We start from the raw sequence: 22,784 nt of genomic DNA, 5'->3' as shown, positions 1-22,784 counted from the left end.
TCATGGCAATGTCCAAAATGGCATTGGTCTGGTTCATGTATATACCATCTATTAAAAATTAATACATATCAGAGTTTGAAATAATCTGTTAAGTCATATCAGTGCTTGAAATAATCCGAATGTATTTTCTCTCTCCTACCTTTATTACAAGTTGTGTAACTACCTTTTTGACCATTTAAACAATAAATAAATATAGCAATAAATATTTGCCAGCTGAGCAGGTGATGATCCCAGCACATGAAAGGTGAAATTTTCTTTAATATATCAAGAAGGCCTAAATTCATCTATTTTAGAATGATTATTGAAAATGGTTTTATGAACATACAAGCAATGAGTAAAAGACCTTTAACTGAGAAAGAACCTAATATATTTAATTATCTAATGAAAACTCAAAGATGTTATGTAAGATATTCATATAAATTGTTTAATTTTGAACCCCATGGCTATTCAGTAGTTTATGGTGGGGAACTTGCTTTGTGAGGGATATCAGAGTGGTAGGATTCCAGCAAACAAAGCTTAGAGCATACTGAATGGCAGTCATCTCTTTTTACTTTATTTTTGAAGATTTTATTTATTTATTCATGAGAGACACAGAAAGAGGCAGAGGCAGAGACAGAGGCAGTGGGACTCGATCTCAAGACCGTGGGACCATGACCTGAGCCGAAAGCATACACTCAACTGCTGAACCACCGAGGCATCCCTCTTCTTACTTTAAAATGTTGAGCCTAAGTCAGGTGCTTTCTAGAGCCAGGCAAATCTTAATCTATGAAAATTATACAATGTATGTCTTTGGTATCTATATGATTTTTTCCTAAATATATGCTGAAATTATATTCTCTACTGTTAGAATAATTTAGACATAATCTTATGATATTCACATTAACGTAGAAGGGGTAGTAGCATGGTCCTGGCTCATCTTAAATACCTAATAAGTGCATTTTAATTGGCAGTATTAAGTACTTTATTTGATTATTATAAATAGTTAATTCAGTATATCTAGTGTACATTTTTGTTCTCCCAGGTAAATAGTATCATCCAGATTATTTCTTAAAGTAAAGTGTGTACTTCACTGCAGCCTGTATAGCCAGTGTTTTATGAAAGATATTTGAAACATGTATTTTCCTGAAATTGCATAAATGAGTCATGACATTCCTGAAAGATTACCAGTCTGAGGAATCCAAAATCTATGTAAGCAAGGGGATTTAGGATAAAGCTTATAATATTTAAAATATTTTTTGATCTGATTATGTTTTAAAAATGCTTCTACTAGGGCACCCCGGGTGGCTCAGCGGTTTAGCGCTGCCTTCAGCCCAGGGCATGATCCTGGAGACCCGGGATTGAGTCCCACGTCAGGCTCCCTGCATGGATCCTGCTTCTCCCTCTGCCTGTGTGTCTGCCTCTCTCGCTCTCTCTGTGTCCCTCATGAATAAATAAATAGATAAATTAAAAAAAAAATGCTTCTACTAATTCAAAGGGAGAAGAGTATATATTTATAATGTCTCTGAGCAGAACATAAAACCTTTATGATAAATGAGACATGAGATACTCAGTTTTCTGTTTTAAAGTAAACACTAACATGATAAAAATAATTTCAGTTTTAGCTTTATGCATTAATTAATTTATAAAATCAATACATATATTTCTTTTAAATTAGAAGATTACCAAGTATTTGGAAGCAATGACTTTTAGTACCATTTAATTAGACATTAGTGCATGTGTGATATATAAATAAAACAATATTATTACTATTTACTTCTAAATTTGAGTCAAATAGAGTTTTGATATAACTACACTTTTCTTCCTCTTTAACCTTTCAGTTAGGATATTTGTGTATATAATTTGAATATCATTCAACTATAAGAAATCTCTTATGAATAATTAACTTAATTATCACATGTTCCAGTAGCTTTCAGACACAATTTGAAATATATTGAGTTCTCCATTGATATTTTTTGATACTGTTACAGTTGCTGTGTTTGCACATTCTTTTTATTTTTTATGAACAAGTTTATTGATTAAATTTCTTTATTTTAGTTCCTAAATTCAAAATGAAAAACAAAAACAAACAAACAAAAAAACTTTTGGGGAAGGGAGCAGAAGATGTGCTGTTTTAAGTAATTTCTAAATTTGCTTTGTTTTGTTCTTTTGGGGTTTTATTTTTTTTAGAGATTTTATTTATTCATGAGAGACACAGGAAGAAAGAGAGGCAGAAACATAGGCAGAGGGAGAAGCAGGCTCCATGCAGGTAGCCCGATGCGGGACTCGGTCCCAGGACTCCCGGGATCACACCCTGGGCCGAAGGCAGGTGCTAAACCACTGAGCCACCCAGGCATCCTAAAAGTATTTTATTTCATTTCATTTCATTTCAATTTAATTTTATTAATTAATTCATTTTTGCCTAGAACTGTTTTTATTTTTTTCATTGATTGACAACTAATTGATCATCTGAATCATAGCTCTCATATTGTGTGCTAAAATGAGACAGATATTCTGCTGCCATGGAGAAAATAGACTAATTTCATTGTTTCATTGTTTCATGTTTCATTGTTTCATGTTAAGCTCCCTTCCAAGAAAGAGCCAGCCAGTCCAGTTTGAAATTTAAGAAACAGAAGCATTATTGGTGCTAATTATCCCAACATAATTTTTCTATTCAGAACTACTCCATGCAGTAAATATTAATCCCCTTTTCAAAGATAGGGAAACAGAGTATCCAGATGATTAAATCACATAGTCAGGAATAGGCACAGCCAGTATTAGATTCCAAATCTTACTTAAAAGAACATGGCTTAAAAATCCAAAAAAAAATTGTCTTCCATTAAAAATACAGTACTTGCTTATCAGAGAGTATTTGGAAAAGTAGTAGGAAAGAAGAAAGTAAATTCGTGACTCTGATTTACAGTGGTAGCAATATCAACATTTGATTCTCTTTCCAGTTTTTTTGCGGCGTATATTTTTTAACGTAAGAGTGAACACATGGCATATCAAAATGGATATGTCAGTATTTTAAAAAATAACTTCTGATTTGAAAAGAAAAGTATACACATTATTGAAAACTTAGAAAATACTCAAATCTATAAGGAAATTAAGTCTCCTAGAATCTCACAAGCCAAAAATAACCTTAGTTAATATTTTTATATATTCTATTAATTGTTAAAAACTTTTTTGTCAGTTTTTTTTTTTTTTTTTTTTGCATAGCTTATAATTTGTAAGACCTTTATAACAAAGGTCTAGGTGGATGATGGCAAAGAACTTGGTAACAAATAGTATTTGCCACTCACATGATTCAGTAGTTTTCAAGAGGCAGAAAATAATCACTCACATTTCCTGTTCAATCATATGGTCATCAAAAATGTGTAAGCCTTATTGCCTGTGCTAAGTTTCCACTAAAGTGAACCTTGACATGGATTACCATATTTTTTTGTGTGTGTCTTTTTGCACTCAAGTGGGTATAAATCATTTGCATTGTAAGAATACTCCATACATGAAGGTTTCAGTACCAGGTAAAAACTTTTCTAGAAGAAAGATAGAGTTGGAATCTGATGAAAGGATTTTAAGTATCTTACAATGAAAATGTATAATGTGCCTTAAACATTTTACACACTGAAATTTATATCAGAGGGCCTTAACAAGAAAATAAGGCATCACTGACAATGGTGCAAGGAAGTTTTAAGGTGTAAGAGACTTGATATTGTATTAGCAAAATTCTGAAGAATTTATTATCAATACTAAAAACTTCAGTTGTACCTAAAGTGATAAACTTTTATGACCGCTAATTAAAGAAAAGCAACAGTGCAAGTTTACACGTTACTTAAGGCAAAGACTAAGAGCTAAAGAGAACTCTAGTTGGAATGTTGATTTTGTTCATTCAGCCTCCTCTTGGTTTAAAGACTCATGACACATTGAATGAAATCATCATAGGGGAAATTCACAGCACCTTGTTGAGCAGTATCCCATCTTTGAAAGCTGTCAGAGCTGGCATTTTGATGCAGCAGGTGATGTAGTCATTGAAAGTGATCTTGAAATTGGTGTCGTATCATTTTGCAATTGAATTCACAGCTTGGGAACTCAACCAAAATCCCATTGTGGTCAGGGCCCTCTGCAGTTCTTGAGGATCCACTGTTCCACTCCAGTCACTGTCAAAACTGATGAAGTGTTGTGTCCAACCCTTCATTACAGCCCAGAGTTCTTTAAATTCATTGAAATCCATTGTGCCTGACGTATCTGTACCCAGCATTGAAATCATAAGCCAACAAGTTTCCAGGTTAAAAGGTTTGTATCCTTCAGGTGTCAGGCATCTCTGCAGTTCATCAGTTTCTGCTTGCCCATCCTGTACAGCTCCAGCAGCAAGTAACTATACAGAAGATCCTGAGTTTGTCTGGAAAATGTAGGCCCTCCCAGAGCCCCTCCATACCTACCTGGGTAGTACCTGCTGATAGCACCAGAGTGTCCTAGATACACCAAGGTGCGAACTGCACCCCTCACCCCTCACTTGCAACAGTATTTTAAGGATTCTTTTGCAATGGTTCTTTTGAAATAAATGTAGAGACTTATTAATGGGCAAAATAAATCATAGTGTAATATTAAATAATAAATTTGATGGTAATTTGTAGTTGGAACTAAGATAAACTGAATTCAGGTTCTATCTTTTCTGCAATCTATTAGCAGTGTGGACGTGAGTGGTCATTTAACTTTTCTGGACGTCAGCTTCCTATGCTGACTTCTTCACATTGTCTTTCCAAAAAAAGAAAAAAAAAAAAAAAAAACCCTTAGAGGTAGAGGAGTTTTTTGTGGTACTCTGGGCTTCATAGTCTGGTCATGGCTTTCTTTCTTTCTTTCTTTCTTTCTTTTTTTTTATCTTCATCATTTCTGCTATACCATCTTTCCATATCCTTTATACAACTATAGTTGACCCTTGTACAACTTGGAGGTTGGGGCACCAGCCTCCCATGTGGTCAAATCTTTATATAACTTTGGCTCCCTCAGAATTACCTTCTAGTAGCCTACTGTTTATCAGACGCCTTACTAATAACATAACACATATTTTACATGTTGTATGTGTTGTATATTGCATTCTTCCAATAAAGTAAGCTAGGGAAAAGGAAACAGTAAGAAAATCATGAAAGAAAAAATACATTTATAGTACTGTACTATAAAAAATCTGCATATAAATGGATCTGCATAGTTCAGGAGTCAACTGTACTAACTTTTGGCTAGTTCCAGGTGTTTTTCTAAAAAAAAAAAAAGATCTTATTTATTAGAGAGAGCACAAGCAGGGAGAGAGAAGCCAAGGGAGAGGGAAAAGCAGGCTCCCTACTAAGCAGAGACTCCAGGATCATGACCTGAATAGAAGGCAGATGCTTAACTGAGCCACCCAGGTGCCCTAGGTGTTTTTCTAATACTCTCTTTCATCTCTAATGGCATTCTTCTTACTGTCTCTTCTTCCCGTCAAATAACTCATCATGGAGTCCTATCTTTATTATAGAAAACTAAAATGAGGGGATCCCTGGGTGGCTCAGTGGTTTAGCACCTGCCTTCAGCGTGGGGCATAATCCTGGAGTCTCCGGATCGAATCCCACATCAGGCTCCCTGCATGGAGCCTGCTTCTCCCTCTGCCTGTATCTCTGCTTGTGTCTCTGCCTCTCTCTCTCTCTCTCTCTCTCTCTCTCTCTCTCGAATAAATAAGTAAAGTCTTTAAAAAAAAAAACTAAAATGATATAATTTTCCCCCTCAAGCCACAAACTATATATTTTAAGGATAGTTTTAGACACTCTCCAACTTCTCTTAAGAAAATGAATATTTACACTGACATAAGATTTTAGTGTATTTATAAGTGGTCAGTGAATGACCGTTGAATAGATGTTCTAGACCTCAATATGTACTAAGTTTGTTAGGATATTCTTCTAGTGCTCTAGTTTACTTCTTTCTTGAACTATAACCTTTAAGAACAAAATAAGTTTCTTATTCAAGATTGAATATAGGTTTTTTCTGAACTGCTATACATTTTGGTAGATCTAGTTTACTGTTTCTTTGGAGGATACTATATGTAAAGTGCATATCTTTTTAAAGATTTTTTTCCCCTGTTAATCGATCTGTAAGTAAATAAAAATTTATTTAGAGGCCTATGATGTTTCTGGCATTTGGTTAGGTATTACGGTAATACAAAAAGTAATAAAACTGAATCTTTAGTTTCAATTCAGTGTGTCAGATATACATAGGAATCAGTCATTTCAGTATTTGTAGTTAAGGGTTATACTGACCATATATAAAGAGGTTTCTATGAACCTTTAGTTGCTGAGAGATATAGTATCTTAAAATTTGTTGAAATATGGAAAAGTATAATTAAGTTAATGTAATAATTGCTTAGGGAATTGGGAAAGACTAGAGTTTACATTTGATCTTAAACTCGAATGATAATGAAGAGTTTCTCAGAGTTAGGAAAGGCATTATATGTAGTGCAAAGGTGCAAAGAATAGAATACTATTCAAGAGAATAGTATATATAAATAACAGTGGTGGAAAATAATAAGTGTTCACATTTTAAAAGGTTCTATTTGCTGCATATTCTGTGCCTTAGAAGATTTTGTGTTTCATAACCTGTATGGTTAAGATTGACAGTAAGAATTCTTTGAAACCTTCAAACTGGAATGTGACATCAGATTTGTAATTTAGAAATAGTAGACTCTGTATGTCTTGTCATGAGTCCATAAAAACTGTTTGGAAATTGCAACATTCATTCCCAGTACTATTTTAATAAGCTTCATATAAAAACAAAGATGACATAGGACAGTGATGATAATAGGTGCTATTAGTTTTATTTCAACACTTTTAATAAGTACCTACTCTGTATATACTTTGTCCTCTAAGGGGTTTATGAATTTTATCAATTAAAGACTGCAATTTTGAAGTTATAATATCTGAGTTCAGATGCTAGCTCCATCACTTATAGCTGTATGAACTTATATAAGTCTTTTAAAGTCTCAGTTTCTTCATCTATAAAATAGTCTGGTATGGTTATTACAAATAATTAGGATATTCATTTAAAGGATTTACCTTGTGATTGACCCCTAATAAGCATTCCATGAATATTGCCAATTTTTATTAATCTTTATAACTTCCTGTGTAACATTACTAATTTACAGATGTGGAAATAGAACTCAGAGATACTAAGTATCTTCAGGGTTGTAGTGGAAATAGTTGTGGAGCCAGTATTTTAACCTGGGCTTCTACAATTCCAATCTCTCCTTCCACTTATCCGCCTGCTCCCAAGCGTCAACTAAGCTGCTTTCTGTCACTATAGGTTAGTTTGTATTTTCCAGATTTGTATATAAATGTAACTATGCAGTATATATTCTTTTTTTGTCAAGCTTCTTTTATTCAACAATCATTTTGAGATTCATTTATGTTGTTGTATCTCAATAATTTATTGCTGAGTAATATCCCATTTTATGAATATGCCACATTTTATTCATTCGTCTCTTGAACATTTGAGTTGTTTCTTGGTCTTAAGGTATCACAAATAAAGCTGCTATGAACATTTGTGTACAAGCTTTTGTATGTACATATACTACTTTCTTTTGGGTTCAAGCCTGGAAGTGATATGGCCAGATCATATGTTAATTGTATGTTTAACTTTTAAAAAATTGCCAAGTTGCTTTCCAAGGTGGTTATACTATTTTACATCCCTACCAGTAATAGGTATGAGGGCCAGTTTCTTCACATCCTCCTACCAACACTTGAAGTGGCCACTTTTAAAAATTTTAGCCATTTTAATAGGTGTGTAGTGTTACCTCATTGTGATTTTAACTTTAATTTTCCTAATGACTAATGATGTTGAGCATCTTTTTGTGTGTTTATTGCCATCCACGTATTTCTTTTGGTGAATTGATTGTTCAAATCTTTTGCCCATTTTAAAAATTGAATTGTTTTCTTACTGTTGTGTTCAAAGAATCCTTTATGTATCTTGGATATAATTCCTTTATCAGATGTATATATACTTCACAGAGATTTTTTTCCATGCTGGCTTCTTTCATTTTCTTAACAGTGTCTCTTCAAAAGATTGTTTTTTTTTTTTTTTTCATTTTGTTGAATTAAATTTAGTTCATCAATTTGTTCATTTGTAGGTTATGGTATATATAAGACATCTTGGCCTAACTCAGGACCACAGATATTTTCTCTATTTTTTTTTACTACTAGTTTTATAGTTTTACATTTAGGTCAGTGATCTGCTTTGAGTTAATTTTTGTATGGTGAGAGGTATGTGTTCAAATTTATTCTTTTTGCCTGTAGATACCCATTTGTTCTGACATCATTTATTGAATAATGCTATGCTCTGTCATCTGTAATGGCTTTAGGGCCTTTGTCAAAAATCTATTGTCAGTATATGTGAAAGTTTATTTGTGAATTCTCTATTCTGTTCTTTGATCTATTTATGCTATCTTTATGCTAATATAATGCTGGTTTGATTTTTTCAGGGTTTTTTGTTTTTTTGTATTTTTTAAGATTCTATTCATTCCGGGGGGGGCGGGGGAGGGCGGGGGGGGGGGGGCTAGAGACACAGGCAGACTGAGAAGCATGCAAGGGGCCCAACGTGATACTCGATTCTGGGACTCCAGGATTACGCCCTGGGCCGAAAGCAGGTGCCAAACCACTGAGCCACCCAGGGATCCCCTCCAGTTTTTAAATAATCTTTGAAATTGGTTAGTCTGAGCTCTTTTATGTTGTTCTTTTTCACAATTGTTTTGTCTCTTCCAGGTCCTTTGTGTTTCCATATGAATTTTAGAATCGGCTTGTTAATTTTCGTAAAAAAGCCTTTTGAGATGTTGATTGGAATTGCACTAAACTTATAGATCAACTTGGGAAGAATTGACATCTTTTATAGAGTTTTCTTACATTTCATTTCTTCTAGCAAAATATATAGTTCTCAGTATATATGTATTTTTCATTTAATTGATTTTTAATTTACTTTCAGATTTTTCCTTGCGGGATCCCTGGGTGGCGCAGCGGTTTGGCGCCTGCCTTTGGCCCAGGGCACGATTCTGGAGACCCAGGATCGAATCCCACATCGGGCTCCCGGTGCATGGAGCCTGCTTCTCCCTCTGCCTATGTCTCTGCCTCTCTCTCTCTCTCTCTCTCTCTCTCTCTGTGACTATCATAAATAAATAAAAATTAAAACAAACAAACAAACAAAAAAAAACAGATTTTTCCTTGCTAATATATAGAAATATAATTTTTTTAAAAATTTGAATTTCTTAAATCACATATTACTGTTGGGAAATTTTTGATAGATTCTGTTAGATTTTTTTGTATAGAAATCATGTCATCTCTGGGGCACCTGGGTTGCTCAGTGATTGAGTGTCTGCCTTTGCCTCAAGTTGTGATCCCAGGTGATCCCAGAGTACTGGGAACATGGGATCGAGTCCTGCATCGGGCTTCCCACAGGGAGCCTGCTTCTCCCTCTGTCCTGTGTTTCCGCCTGTCTCTGTGCATCTCTCACGAATAAATAAATAAAATTTTTTTAAAAAATCGTGTCATCTCTAAATGAAAGCAGTTTTTGTCTTCAGTTGGCTAGGGATTAATCACTTTTGTTGATCTTCTCAAAGAATGAGCTTTTCTGTTTTCCATTTCATTAATATCCACTATGATTCTTACTGTTTCTTCTGCTTACTTTAGTTTTAATTTTCCCTTTTTTATTTTGGAAAATGAAATTATAACCTTGAAACTTTCCTTCTTTTTTCATATAGGTGGTTAGTGCTATTGTTCCTCACTAAGTGCTTTAGCAGCATCCACAAATTCTCATATGTTGAGCTTTCTTTTTCCTTCAGTTAAGAATACTTATTAATTTCCTATTGATTTCTTTTTAATCCATGGGTTATTTAGGAAGTGTATTATTTAATTTGAATATTTGGATATTTCCTAAGGCTATTTCTGTTAAGGATATTTAATTTCATTCCTTTGTGATCAGATGACATATTTTATATGAATTATTTTTCAATTTATTGAAACTTGTTTTATGGGCCAAAATAGGGTATATTTTTTAAATGTTTTATGAACACTTGAAGAGAATTTGTATTCTGCTATTGTTAGATGGATAAATGTCAATCAGGTCAAATTGGTTGATAGTGCTGTTCAGGTCGGCTATAATCTTGTTGATTTTCATGCCTACCTTGTTCTATCAAGTGTTGGGAGGGATGTTGAAATTATTTGCATGTCTATTAGTTTTTGCTCCATACTTTTGAAGATCTGTTATTAGATATATGAATACTTAGGACTGTTATGCCCTACTGATGAATTATTTTCATTGTCATTATGAAATGACTGTTTTTAATCCTGGTAATACTCTTGGTTTTGAAATTTATTTTTTCTGACATTAATTTAACCATCCCAATTTTCTGCCATTAATCCTGTCCAGTGTTTTGTTTACTCTAAGGCATTATAGCTTTCATTTCTAAAGACTTTCCATATGAAAAATCTTAGGAAAAATTATTTAACCACTCTGTGTCTTCATTTTCATCTTTATTAAAAGGACATAGTAAAAGTACCAAGAGGTGCCTGGGTGGCTCAGCTGAGCATCCAACTCTTGATTTGGCTCATGGTCTTAGGGTTGTGAGATCAAGCTCTGCTTTCAGGCTCTCTACTCAGCCAGGAGTCTGCTTCTCTCTTCCTCTCACTGTGCCTACCCCACCCCCTGCTTCCACTTGTGCATTCTCTCTCTCTCTCTCTCTCTTTTGAAATAGTTAAAATCCTTTTAATAAATAAAAATATATATATAGAAAAAAATATCTATACCATAGAATGTTTTTAAAGATTTTATTTACTTAGCGCACTTGCATGAGTAGGGAAATGGGCAGAGGGAGAGGTAGATGCAGATCCCCCCACTGAGCATGTAGCCTGGTGGGCTCAATCCCAGGGCACCAGGATCATGACCTAAGCCAAAGGCAGACTCTTAACCAACTAAGCCACCCAGGTACCCGTTTTGAGAATTATAAATAAATATATCAAAGTGCTTACAAATATATATATCACAGTGTAAGTTCTGAATAAATATAATCGGCAGTTATTGTTCCTACTATTATGGCTGCTATTAAAAAAAGATACTTTTAAATCCATAACATATTGAAACAGAATTTCCTATTCCTTTATATACCCAGGAAGTTTCTTGCTTGGACTCTTATTAGTCATATTCAGTCTAGGGATCCCTGGGTGGCGCAGCGGTTTGGCGCCTGCCTTTGGCCCAGGGCGCGATCCTGGAGACCCGGGATCGAATCCCACATCGGGCTCCCGGTGCATGGAGCCTGCTTCTCCCTCTGCCTATGTCTCTGCCTCTCTCTCTCTCTCTCTCTCTCTCTGTGACTATCATAAATAAATAAAAATTAAAAAAAAAAAAAAAGAAAGTCATATTCAGTCTAACTAAGCTAGAATATCAATATATGAACTCAAAAGATACCTGTGTTTCATTTTATTTCCTTATGTGATTAATTTATCATTGTTTTATACTTTGGATTATATATAAAGATATAGATATAAAGTGTCACTATTGCATTTTTCAAATTTAGTGAGTATGCAACTCCCAAATGCATTAGAATTAGATAGTTGTGAGTTTTCAACTGCACACACTTTGGTTTAAATATTGGACATATTGAGAGAGACTGAACAAATCAGTCATTTTGTTTTGCTTTTAAATCAAAAGAAGTAAATGTTTGCATTTATTATTTTGTATGGGTCCTTCGCATTATCATTGTTTGTAATAGTCATTGTTTGTTTGTTTCTTTCTTTCTTTCCTTCTTTCTTTCTTTCTTTCTTTAGATTGGGCAGCTGGCTTTTAAGGGAATGAGGAGACTGAATAGAATCCAGTCAATCGTGTTTGAGACTGCCTACAACACCAATGAGAACATGCTGATTTGTGCCCCTACTGGGGCTGGAAAGACCAACATTGCAATGCTTACAGTTTTGCATGAAATACGCCAACATTTTCAACAAGGTGTTATCAAAAAGAATGAATTTAAGGTAGGAAATTAACAAATCAGACCACAACCTTTATAAACTGTAAAATTAAAATCGTTTGTAGTTGAACATGTTACATGAAATCTGGAAAGTTTTAAGGATATTATTTATGATCTCAGGTAAAGATTGCTGCTTGATTTACTCTGTTACTCTTAAGGCAGTCCCTGTTTGTGTTATGAAAATGCTATTAACCCTGTGAAAATACATTTAGCTTTGAAGCAGAACCAATGTTCAAAGCGATGTGGCTGTATAAACAAATTCCATTATCCTTTAAGCAGCTGCACACTTACCAAAGAAAAGATAACTACTTTTCAGATATCACTATTAAGATTTTTTTTACTTCTAGTAGCTACAATTATATTTCACAATAAATTGTGACTTATATTGACTGCTTTGAAACAAATGAAGAAACAAAATGTAGTTTTTGCTCATTCATCAAGGTAGTGTTTCTTTGGCACAGATTGTATATGTTGCTCCAATGAAGGCCTTGGCAGCTGAAATGACAAATTACTTCAGCAAACGTCTAGAGCCCCTGGGCATCGTTGTGAAAGAATTGACTGGGGATATGCAGTTGTCAAAAAATGAAATTTTACGAACTCAGGTATGTTGTATAACTTATATTTTTTGTTTAATACCATTTTTTTTTAGGTAAACATAAAGCAAACATAATGGAATTCTTTTATTTGTAATCACATCTTACCTCTACAAAAGAGATTTTTGCTAATGCTTAGTCCTATTTTATCCCTTCTAACTTATGTGATTCCTGGTATGTCTTGAATATTATTAAATGCCTGGTATAAATTTTAAGTTCGTTGACAGCAAATGTTGTTCTTTAAAAACAGTAGAGAATGAGAATGTAGATAAGACCAGACTTCAATTTTAAGAGCAGGAAAATATAGAGATCCTTAAATGATGCCACTAGTATTCTAAACTATACCATAAGGATTAGCATATAATAAAAGATTTTAGTCGTTCTTTATTTCATCATATAGAAAGTTATTAAATCACATGCTGTATATAGCACTATATTAGGTGAAATGCATGACAACAAAGATATTTAAGATACAATTCCTGCTTCAGGTATCTTATATAATGACTGAATAGGCAAAAATTACATTACAGCTACAACTAGATTATCATTAATTAGATGGAACATATAAGTAAGGTAATGTTCATAATGCTTGAAAAACTGCAATAATGGATAACCATTATTAATGGGACAATCCAGCCACAACAGTGGTCTGGAGTGGTAATGAGGGAATATCCTGACTGATCAACCTGGCATCCTTGCCAACCTCTTTACTCACAGACAGTTGCCTTTCAGGTTATTAAATATGTATTTTAAACAATAATCCTGATATGTTATTAATACTATTAAAGTTTAAAGTCAGGAGTTGAGTGATGGGGAATTGGAAAAAACTGGTCAAAAGGTATAAACGTCCAGTTATGAGATAAATAAGTAGTAGAAATATAATGTACATGATAACCAAGGCTAACACTGCTGTATGATATATAGGAAAGTTCTTAAAAGAGGAGATCTGAAGAGTTCTCATCACAAGGAGAATATTTTTTTCTTTTTCTGTATCTATGTAAGATGATGAATTAACTAAACCTACTGTGATAATCATTTCACAGTATACGTAAATCAAATTATCATGTTCTACACCTTAAACTTATACAGTGGATATTTCTTAGTGAAACTAAAGAAAGAAACAAAAATGGGCAGAGGAAATGAATAGACATTTTCCAAAGGAGGCATACAAATGGACATTAGGTATATGCAAAGATGTCCAGCATCACTAATCACCAAAGAAATGCAAATCAAAACTATGAGATGTCACCTCACACTTTTTAGAATGATTATTATCAAAAAGATATAAGAAATGCTGACAAATATGTAGAGAAAAGTGAACCTTTATACACTGTTGTTGGAAATGTAAATTGGTGTAGTCATTGGAAGAGTATGGAGGTTCCTCAAAAAAATAAAAATAGAACTACCATATGATCCAGTAATCTACTTCTGGTATATATCTAAAAGAAATAAAATTAGGGTATCAAAGATCCTATGTTCATTACAACATTTTTAACAGCAGCCAAGAAAAAAAAGTACTTTTAGAGTTTAAAGATTAGTGAAGATCAGATCCCTGTTTCAGTTGTAGTTAGATAAAAGTCAGTGATCAGGATGTTGCTCTGGTTATTTTTAATATCCTTTTTATTTTATGGAATAATGAAGGGGAAGTATATCAATGTTTAGAATCACTGACAGTTTTTTTAAAAAATCTATAGTTTGACAGTTTTGTGTTTCAGAAAGAGGTAGCAGAAGGAAAAATTTAGTAAAGCTAACAACGTAGTTTTGTTTAAGATGTGTAGAACTTTTTTTTCCCCTTTACATTGTAACAGAATCTCAGATTTACTATTTTGTTAGCATAAATAGATTTTTTAACTGCTGAAATGATAAATGGTAGAACAATCATTATTTGAATTTTTACTATATATTTATAAGTTCAGGTAACGGCTCATTTCTTTTCCTTCTGATTTTTAGCTTCAAAATTAATTTTAAAGTGTATAATGTATTTCCCCTACTGTTAATTTAGGTCTCTTAATTGGTAAATCCTAATTTTGAGATAATGTAAAAGAATTTTGATGTAATTTATTATAAAAAAATACATTATTTTGTTAAATATTTTATCAGTGGCAACACTGAGTAGTAAACAAACTAATACTTTTGTTATTCTGTCATTGTGGATTTTAGCTTATATTGCCTAACTGTGATATATGGTTAGATTTTAAAAACCAGACTATGTGTAATCTTCATTAATTATTTTGGCTAAAATTAATATGGTAATTTCCAACTTATGTTTTATCCCATTGCCTTGAAGGGATATGTCTCTTTTATTAGTGGTAGTGTTGTTTTATAATGATTCTTTGGGTTAGCATATCCTGAACTCCCATCAGCTGACACTTTTAAACTATTCTAGTTCATGCTTTCAGCCACTAGATCTGTGTGTCCATGATTGGAAAATCCACTCATTAGGAGAAGCCTCAAACTCACAGATTTGGTTCTGTGTGGCTTTATCTTTTTCAGAGTCGACTTTTATTTATTCTGGTGTGAGCCTGCTTTTTTTTAGCATGGGACAATTGGATTTTCTCCTATAAATGTGTTAGTTTTCACTTCAACATTCAGGAGATTACCATGTTATTTTTCACTTTAATTTTCAAACTGCTTTCTCAGTTCTGAATCCTAGCTCTGAACTCTGATTTCTGGCACCTTTTGCCAGTGGGGCTGTGGTTTTCCTACCCCCTTTTTTTGCAGTAATAGCAATGGGTGTGGGGTCATACTCTTAGGTCAAATATTTGCAAACTGATAATCCTTACCACTTTCATTTATAGTTTTGATGTTACTTTTTTGTTTTTACTGTTTTCTGATACTTTCATGTTTCTTAAAAGTTATTTGTATTAATTGTATACAGTATTTTAAAATTATTTGCAGAGATTCATACCACAGCTTTGCTCATCTGCCATTAGTGGAAGAAGATTCCAATATCCTAATATTTTTATTATTGAATTTGTTAGTATTTCATAAACACTAATTTTATTTTTCTAGCAGTGAAGGTAGAAAGCATATTTTAAAAATAGAACTGCTCTTTTAAAAGGTAATCCACACCAAAACCCATAAGATACCTAGGAATAAACCTAACCAAAGATGTAAATGATCTATACACTGAAACTATGGAACACTAATGAAAGAAATTAAAGAAGACACACAAAAAAAATGGAAAAACATTACGTGCTCATGGATTGGAAGAACAAATATTGTTAAAATGTCTATACTATCCAAAACATTCTACATATTCAAGGCAGTCCTGATCAAAATAATGCCAGCATTTTTTATAGAAGTAGAACAAACAATCCTCAAATTTGGTGAAACCAGAAAAGATCCCAAATAACCAAAGTAATATTGAGAAATGAAACCAAAGCAGGAGGCATCAGAATCCCAGACTGTATTATACAGCTGTAATCAACAAGACAGTATGGTACTGGCACAAAAAAAAGATAGATCAATGGAACAGAATAGATAATTCAGAAATGGACCCTCAACTATATTGTCAACTAATCTTTGACAAAGCAGGAAAAAATATCCAATGGAAAAAAGTCTCTTCAACAAATAGTGTTGGGAAAACTGGACCAATTTCTTATACTATACACAAAAATAAGTGCAAAATGGATGAAAGACTTAAATATAAGACAAGAAACCAGCAAAATCCTAGAGGAGAAACCAGACAGCAAACTCTTTGACCTTGGTCACAGCAGCTTCTTACTAGAGACATACCTCCGGAGGCAAGGGAAACAAAAGCAAAGATAAAAATAAACTATGAGGACTTCAGCAAGCTTCGCATAGCAAAGGAAACAACAAAACTAACAACAGCCAACAGAATGGGAGAGAGGATATTTGCAAATGAAATATCGGATAATGGGCTGTATCCACAATCTATAAAGAACTCATCAAACTCAACACCCAAAAAATAAACAATACAGTCAAGAAATGGGCAGAAGACCTGAATAGACTTTCTCCAAAGAGGACCATACAAATGGCTAACAGACACATGAAAAAATGTTCAACATCACTCATCACCAGGTAAATACAAATGAAAACCACAAGAGATGCCACTTCACAACTCAGGAAACAATAGATGTTGGCGAGGTTGTGGAGAAAGGGGAACCCTCTTATACTGTTGGTAGGAATGCAAACTAGTACAGCTATTCTGGAAGACAATATGGAGGTTCCTCAAAAAGTTAAAATAGATCTATCCTGTAACCTAGCAATTGCACTACTAAGTATTTATCCAAAGAATACAAAAATAGTGATTAACAGGGGCACATGTACCCCAGTGTTTAAAGCAGCAGTGTCCACAATAGCAAAAATATGGAAACACCCTAGATGTCCATCAACAGATGAATGGATAAAGAAGATGTAGTGTACTTACATATATATATACACAACAGAATATTACTTACCATCAAAAAGAATGAAGTCTTGCCATTTGCAATGATGTGGAGGGAACTAGGTTGTATTAGGTTAAATGAAGTAAGTCCGAGAAAGTCAAATGTCCTCATATAATTTCACTCTGTGGAACTTAAGAAACAAAACAGATGAACATAGGGGAAGGGAAGGAAAAATAAAACAAAAACAGAGAGGGTGGGCAGCCCTGGTGGCTCAGCGGTTTAGCACCGCCTTCAGCCCAGGGTGTGATCCTGAAGACCCGGGATCGAGTCCCACTTTGGGCTCCTTGAATGGCATCTGTTTCTCCCTCTGCCTGTGCCTTTGTGCCCCTCTCTCTCTCTCTCTATCTCTATCTCTATCTCTCATGAATAAATAAAATCTTAAAAAAAAAAAGAAACGAGAGGGTGGCAAAGCATAAGAGAGATTCAATTATAGAGAACAAATTGAAGTCTGCTCAAGGGAAGGTATGGATGAGGACATGGAGTAAATGGCTGAATGGGATTAAGGAGAGCACTTGCTGGGATGAACAATGGATGTTATATAGAAGTGGTAAATCACTAAATTCTACTCTTGAAACCAATACTACACCATATGTTAATGAACTTGAATTTTTTTAAGAAAGTAAACACTATTGTTTACTATAACAATTATTATTAGGTATGCCTTTGTTTTTTGTTGCTATTGTTATTCCCATGAAGAATAAACAGAATTCAAGCCTGAAATAAATAAATAAATAAATAAACAAACAAAACTCCTACATTTTTTCTTATAACTTTATAGAATCTTATTATTCCAAATGAATTTTTCTCAAAAGTATATTCAGTGTGTTATATGCAAAATACCTTTTATCATCATTTTAATCATCTGTATATAGACATTTTAATTTCTTAAAATGACTTTTTAATTAAAAGGATTTTCTCTAAATTTCTAATATTCTTTGTGAAATTTGAGTGTTCAGATATCCTCTAGCTTTTTCCATGAAACATTTTAAGTTTGATTTTAAATTTTAAAAATTCAAGTTTAAACTTGAATTTAGAGAATTGTCACCTGAAAACAGGGGTAACAATTGTGTTTAGGGTAACAATTGTGTTTATATATATAGTTGACCCTTGGACATTGAGGGGATTAGGGACACTGATTTCCCCCTCTCTACCATCATCAGAAATCCATGTAAAACCTTTAACTTTCTAGAAACTTAACTACTACTAGCCTACTGTTCACCAGAGCCTTACCAATAACATAAACAGTCTATGAATACATATGTTTATATGTATTACCTATTGTATTCTTACAGTTAAGTAAGCTAGAGGAAAGATAATGTTATTAGGAAAATCATAAGGAAGAGAAAATACCTTTAATATCTTTATGAAAATAAATATGCATATAAGTGGACCTGCAGAGTTCAAACTTATGTCATTCAAGGGTCAACGGAAGTCTATTTAACAAATTTTGGTTCTTTTTATGTAACTTGTACACTTAACACAATGAATTATGTTTAAAATTTTTAAGTTTATACAGTAAAGAGAAGAAAGTTTTTTAGCTTTGTAGAACATAGTACAGTATTACGTACAGATTCCAAATTTATGGGCACATTTGATTCTGAAAGTTTGATTCATGTATTCATAGAAGTTGTGTTATCTATGATACATTCCAAGTCTAGCTCCCAGGGTTAGCTGAACATATAATTACAGAGATTATATCTCAAAACTACATATCGGGACACATAATTTTTTTAATGTGTGCTTTTACTTTCATAATGTCTTAAGGCATACAGAATAACTCAATTTGACTTTTAACATATTTTCTTTATTAAAGATAAAATTTCTTGAAATTTGAACCATTCTGGAGTATCTGTGACCATTCATATGATGATAACTCTACCTAAAGAAATGAATTTTGTATCCTGATGCATACAATAAAGTTTAGGGAAGAAATCAAGTCAGTTTATTCTTTTATTGCTTGTGAGTCTAGCATTAAGAAATTTTTTACAAATATAAGTTCTGTTTTGCAGTCTCATCTCACTGATGTGCGAAATCAAGGGCTCTTCCCCTGTATATTTCTGCTTTAGTCTTTCTGCACACCATTACAGACTTTTTTTTATTTTTTTTTTATTTTAAACCCTGCACTGATTTAGTTATTCTCATTACTCTATGGTGGCAACTCTCAAATGTGATACAGGGATATCCTGTTTCCTAAGATTTTTGTGGGAATCAGCAAAGTTAAAACCAATTTTCATAGTAACATTATAATGTTACTTTCTCCACTCTCTTTTTCTCATGGTATACAGTGGAGTTTTCCAGAGTCTGTATAATGTATGGTGTCATCATTACAGCTAATGAAATGAATACTTTCTATTTTTGTGATATAAAAATTTTTCAGCTTCACTTTCTAATATAAGAAATTGAGAGAGAGGGGGATCCCTGGGTGGCTCAGCGGTTTAGCGCCTGCCTTCGGCCCAGGGCGTGATCCTGGAGACCCAGGATCGAGTCCCATATCAGGCTCCCTGTATGGAGCCTGCTTCTCCCTCTGCCTCTCTCTCTCTCTCTCGCGCGCTCTCTCTCTCTTTTTTTCTGTCTCTCATGAATGATTAAAATCTTTTAAAAAAAAAAAAAAAGAAATTGAGAGAGAGAAAGAGAACCAACAAATACAAGAGCTCTTTGGGGCCTCATTAATTTTAAGAATGCAGAGGAGTTCCAAAGCCAAAACATTTTGAGAACCACTACTTATGTAAAATAGGGGATTCTCTTCACAATCTACATCCAGCCTGGATTTCAACCTTATGTCCCAACTGCCTCCCAGTACAAACTATAGCCAGTCCATTTTTGCTTTTTCTAAAGTAACATTGCTCAAATAACATGTTCTCAAATAAGCATTGCTATTTTGTAAGTTTCCTCATGCATTTTCTCTTTTTCATAATGTCATTCTTTATTAATTGATGTTTGTCCAAACCTTACCTATTCTTCAAAACCCAGTTCAAACCTTGTGAGTACTTTTTTCTTGCCTGAATCCTGTAAACCATTCATTACATTCATAAAATAAGACTACTCCACAAAGTCTGTGGTTTTGGATCTGGTGTGGTCTTAGAAATCTGGGCCACTCTCAAAATTTTGATTGCTCTTGTACTATATCTAGCTGTGTTATTGATGCTGATGAAGGAATATTTATGGAAAGACAAGAGAGAGGGATCCCTGGGTGGCGCAGCAGTTTGGTGCCTGCCTTTGGCCCGGGGCGCGATCCTGGGGACCCGGGATCGAATCCCACATCGGGCTCCCGGTGCATGGAGCCTGCTTCTCCCTCTGCCTATGTCTCTGCCTCTCTCTTTCTCTCTCAAGAATAAATAAAATCTTTAAAAAAAACTCCCCTTTCTTAAAAAAAATTCAATTATTCATTTTAGAATAACTTTTGGTAAGTTTCCCAATAATTAATACAATTAAACATAATCTTGAAATTCTCCTGTATTAAAAAAATATTTTGTTTTGTTAGTTTGTCTTTATTTCTGTAATATGGAAAACCAAACTAATCTCATTTGTCAATTCTCTGTCATGCTGTTCTGATCGTATTATTTCCTTGCTCATAAACTTTCATTGGTTCTTTATTGCTTATTGAATTAAATCCAACTACCTCACTTGTTAAGAATCTTCTATAATGTGAGATGTGATTTGTTATTCACTAGGGACTGTCAGGTCTAGTAGCAGTTATGATTTTATTGAGGTTTGAATGTAAAATTTCCTTTTACAAGACAGAATTAGAATTCTCAGGTTTATTGTCATGAAAAATAGTCTGTGTAGACAACAAATACCTATCTGGTCTTCAACAGAAAAGCCATTTTGTGGAGCTTTGAAGAACTCAGTAAATTTGTCATCCATGAAAACACCAATTGCCTTTTCCAGTCTTATATTCCATTGTTCTTCATCTATGATTACTTTCAGACTTCTCCTAATTGTATCATTTGCAAACAGTTACTGTTTTACAATATTCATTGTTTTTAATGGTTCCATTTAGTAGTTGTGCTTTCCTTTATGCCTTGTCCTTCTGCATCTCAGATTATCCTTTCTGCATCTGTTCATAGTATCATAGATTCTGTGTTCCTTTGAGCCTCAGTGAAAATACTAGTCAGAAATTTTAGAAAAGTTTTCTTGTCCTGGGAGTAACTTTGTATTAAAGCAGAGCATGTGCCCTGAATTCTGAAATTGTTCTCCTTTTTCTTTATATATGTTTACTCATCCTTATGCTGGGCTAAGTTTATCTGTGCAAGTTTGAGAGTAGAGATGAACTATTTTAGGTTTTGTTTGTGTTTCTGTTTTGGCTGGGGATGTAGGAGATTCTGTTCAATTCTCTTAGGTGTAGGCAATAGCAAAGGGAACCTGAATCTATCATATTATTCTGTTTTACACTTGATCTTAGCCAAAAGGCCAAGAAGCGATATCATATTATTCTGTTTTCAGAGCTCTGGCAACCTTGGTTGGGAGGCAAGATGGGGTGTACATATGCATGTGCTTATGTCACATGCCCCTGATGTACTCTTCTCTCAGGAGGGTTTTTATTTTAATGAGAACATGCATATACTTAGAAGTAGAGGATAGGAACAAAAGGGAATTTGAAAAATGGGTTAGAAACTACATATGCTCAGATTTCAGTTTTATCTGGATAGCTATTGCTACCTTCTATATAAAATCTAAAAATGTCTTTATTTCATCTCCACTCCTGAAGGATATTTTTGCTGGACATAGAATTGTAGATTGTCAGTTCTTTCCTTTCAAACTTGAAAATGCACAAATTTTTTCTGGCCTCCAAGATTTCCAAAGAAATATCCATTGCCATTTGAATTGTTGTTCCTCTGTAGGTAACATGTTTCTCTTAATCTTCTTTCAAGATTCTTTCTTTGCCAGTGGTTTACAGAAATTTGATTATGACATGTCTGGTTGTAGATTTGTTGGGTTCATACTGTTTAGTGTTTGTTTAGCTTCTTGAGTCTATAGGTTTGTCAAATTTGGTAAACTTTGAACTTCAATTTTTTCTATTTTTTTTTCAACCTATTTTCTCACTGTTGTTCAGATTTGATAAATTCTATTGATCTGTCTTTGGGTCCACAGATTCTTTCATCTGTTGTTTACATTCTTGCCATTGAGCCCTTGCAGTGAGTTTTTAATTTAGGTTGTTACAATTTTCATTTCTAAACATTCTACTTGGTTTTTCTTTGCTTAGACTCTTTTTTTAAGTTATTTGTTTAAAACTGCTCCCTGAAGGACTTTTTTGATAGTTGCTTTAAATGTCTTATCAGGTAATACTGACAGATGGGAAGGTAAACAGATGTAATATTCTAAGTTAACATTTTCTCAGCAGACAGTTATGTACCTGAACATATCAGAGGACAAAGTAACTTCTAAGAATAGTGAGTTTGGTTTTAAATATACTGGGCATGGAAGATTATTGAAGTTTATAAACATAATTGAATTAGAAGGACAGAGTAGTCCACAAGGACTCCAGAAACATTTTTGGAATTAGAAGTAAAATATCACTTAGCAGGTTTTCATTATATTGTTCCTAATATATCTGGTGAAATGTGTTAAATGCTCTGTACCTAAAGATTAGGATTTCCTGAATCTCTTTAACTTTGCCCTCCTTGTTCTATGAAAGATTTAAAGTTTTTTAAGGAGCATATTTAAAAAAAGCAAACATAAAACATCAAGATGATATAAACTAAAGGTACGTAAGAAGAGCAGTAGGGTAAAAGAAAATAATAGGCCAGGTTAAAAAGAGAAGCCAAAAACAATACTAATGCA

The 22,784-nt window shown here is 33.7% G+C and overlaps 1 protein-coding gene and 1 pseudogene across 7 annotated transcripts in view; one reads left to right on the top strand and one right to left on the bottom strand.

The window, feature by feature from the left end:
- The window catches only part of ASCC3 (activating signal cointegrator 1 complex subunit 3), a 336,407-nt gene that overhangs the window by 84,094 nt on the left and 229,529 nt on the right, over window positions 1-22,784 (top strand). For all 7 annotated transcript variants that reach the window (XM_038554805.1, XM_038554806.1, XM_038554808.1 and 4 more), the window contains 2 exons: window positions 11,802-12,002; window positions 12,460-12,600. In XM_038554805.1, the coding sequence (XP_038410733.1) occupies window positions 11,802-12,002; window positions 12,460-12,600 (342 nt within the window). The remainder of the gene's footprint in view (window positions 1-11,801; window positions 12,003-12,459; window positions 12,601-22,784) is intronic.
- Window positions 3,882-5,071, bottom strand: LOC102152034 (annotated as a pseudogene).

This window comes from Canis lupus, chromosome 12, assembly GCF_011100685.1.
Source record: "Canis lupus familiaris isolate Mischka breed German Shepherd chromosome 12, alternate assembly UU_Cfam_GSD_1.0, whole genome shotgun sequence".
Taxonomy (NCBI): domain Eukaryota; kingdom Metazoa; phylum Chordata; class Mammalia; order Carnivora; family Canidae; genus Canis; species Canis lupus.
Note: the sequence above shows the minus strand (reverse complement) of the source record. Positions and strands in the feature narration are given on the sequence as shown.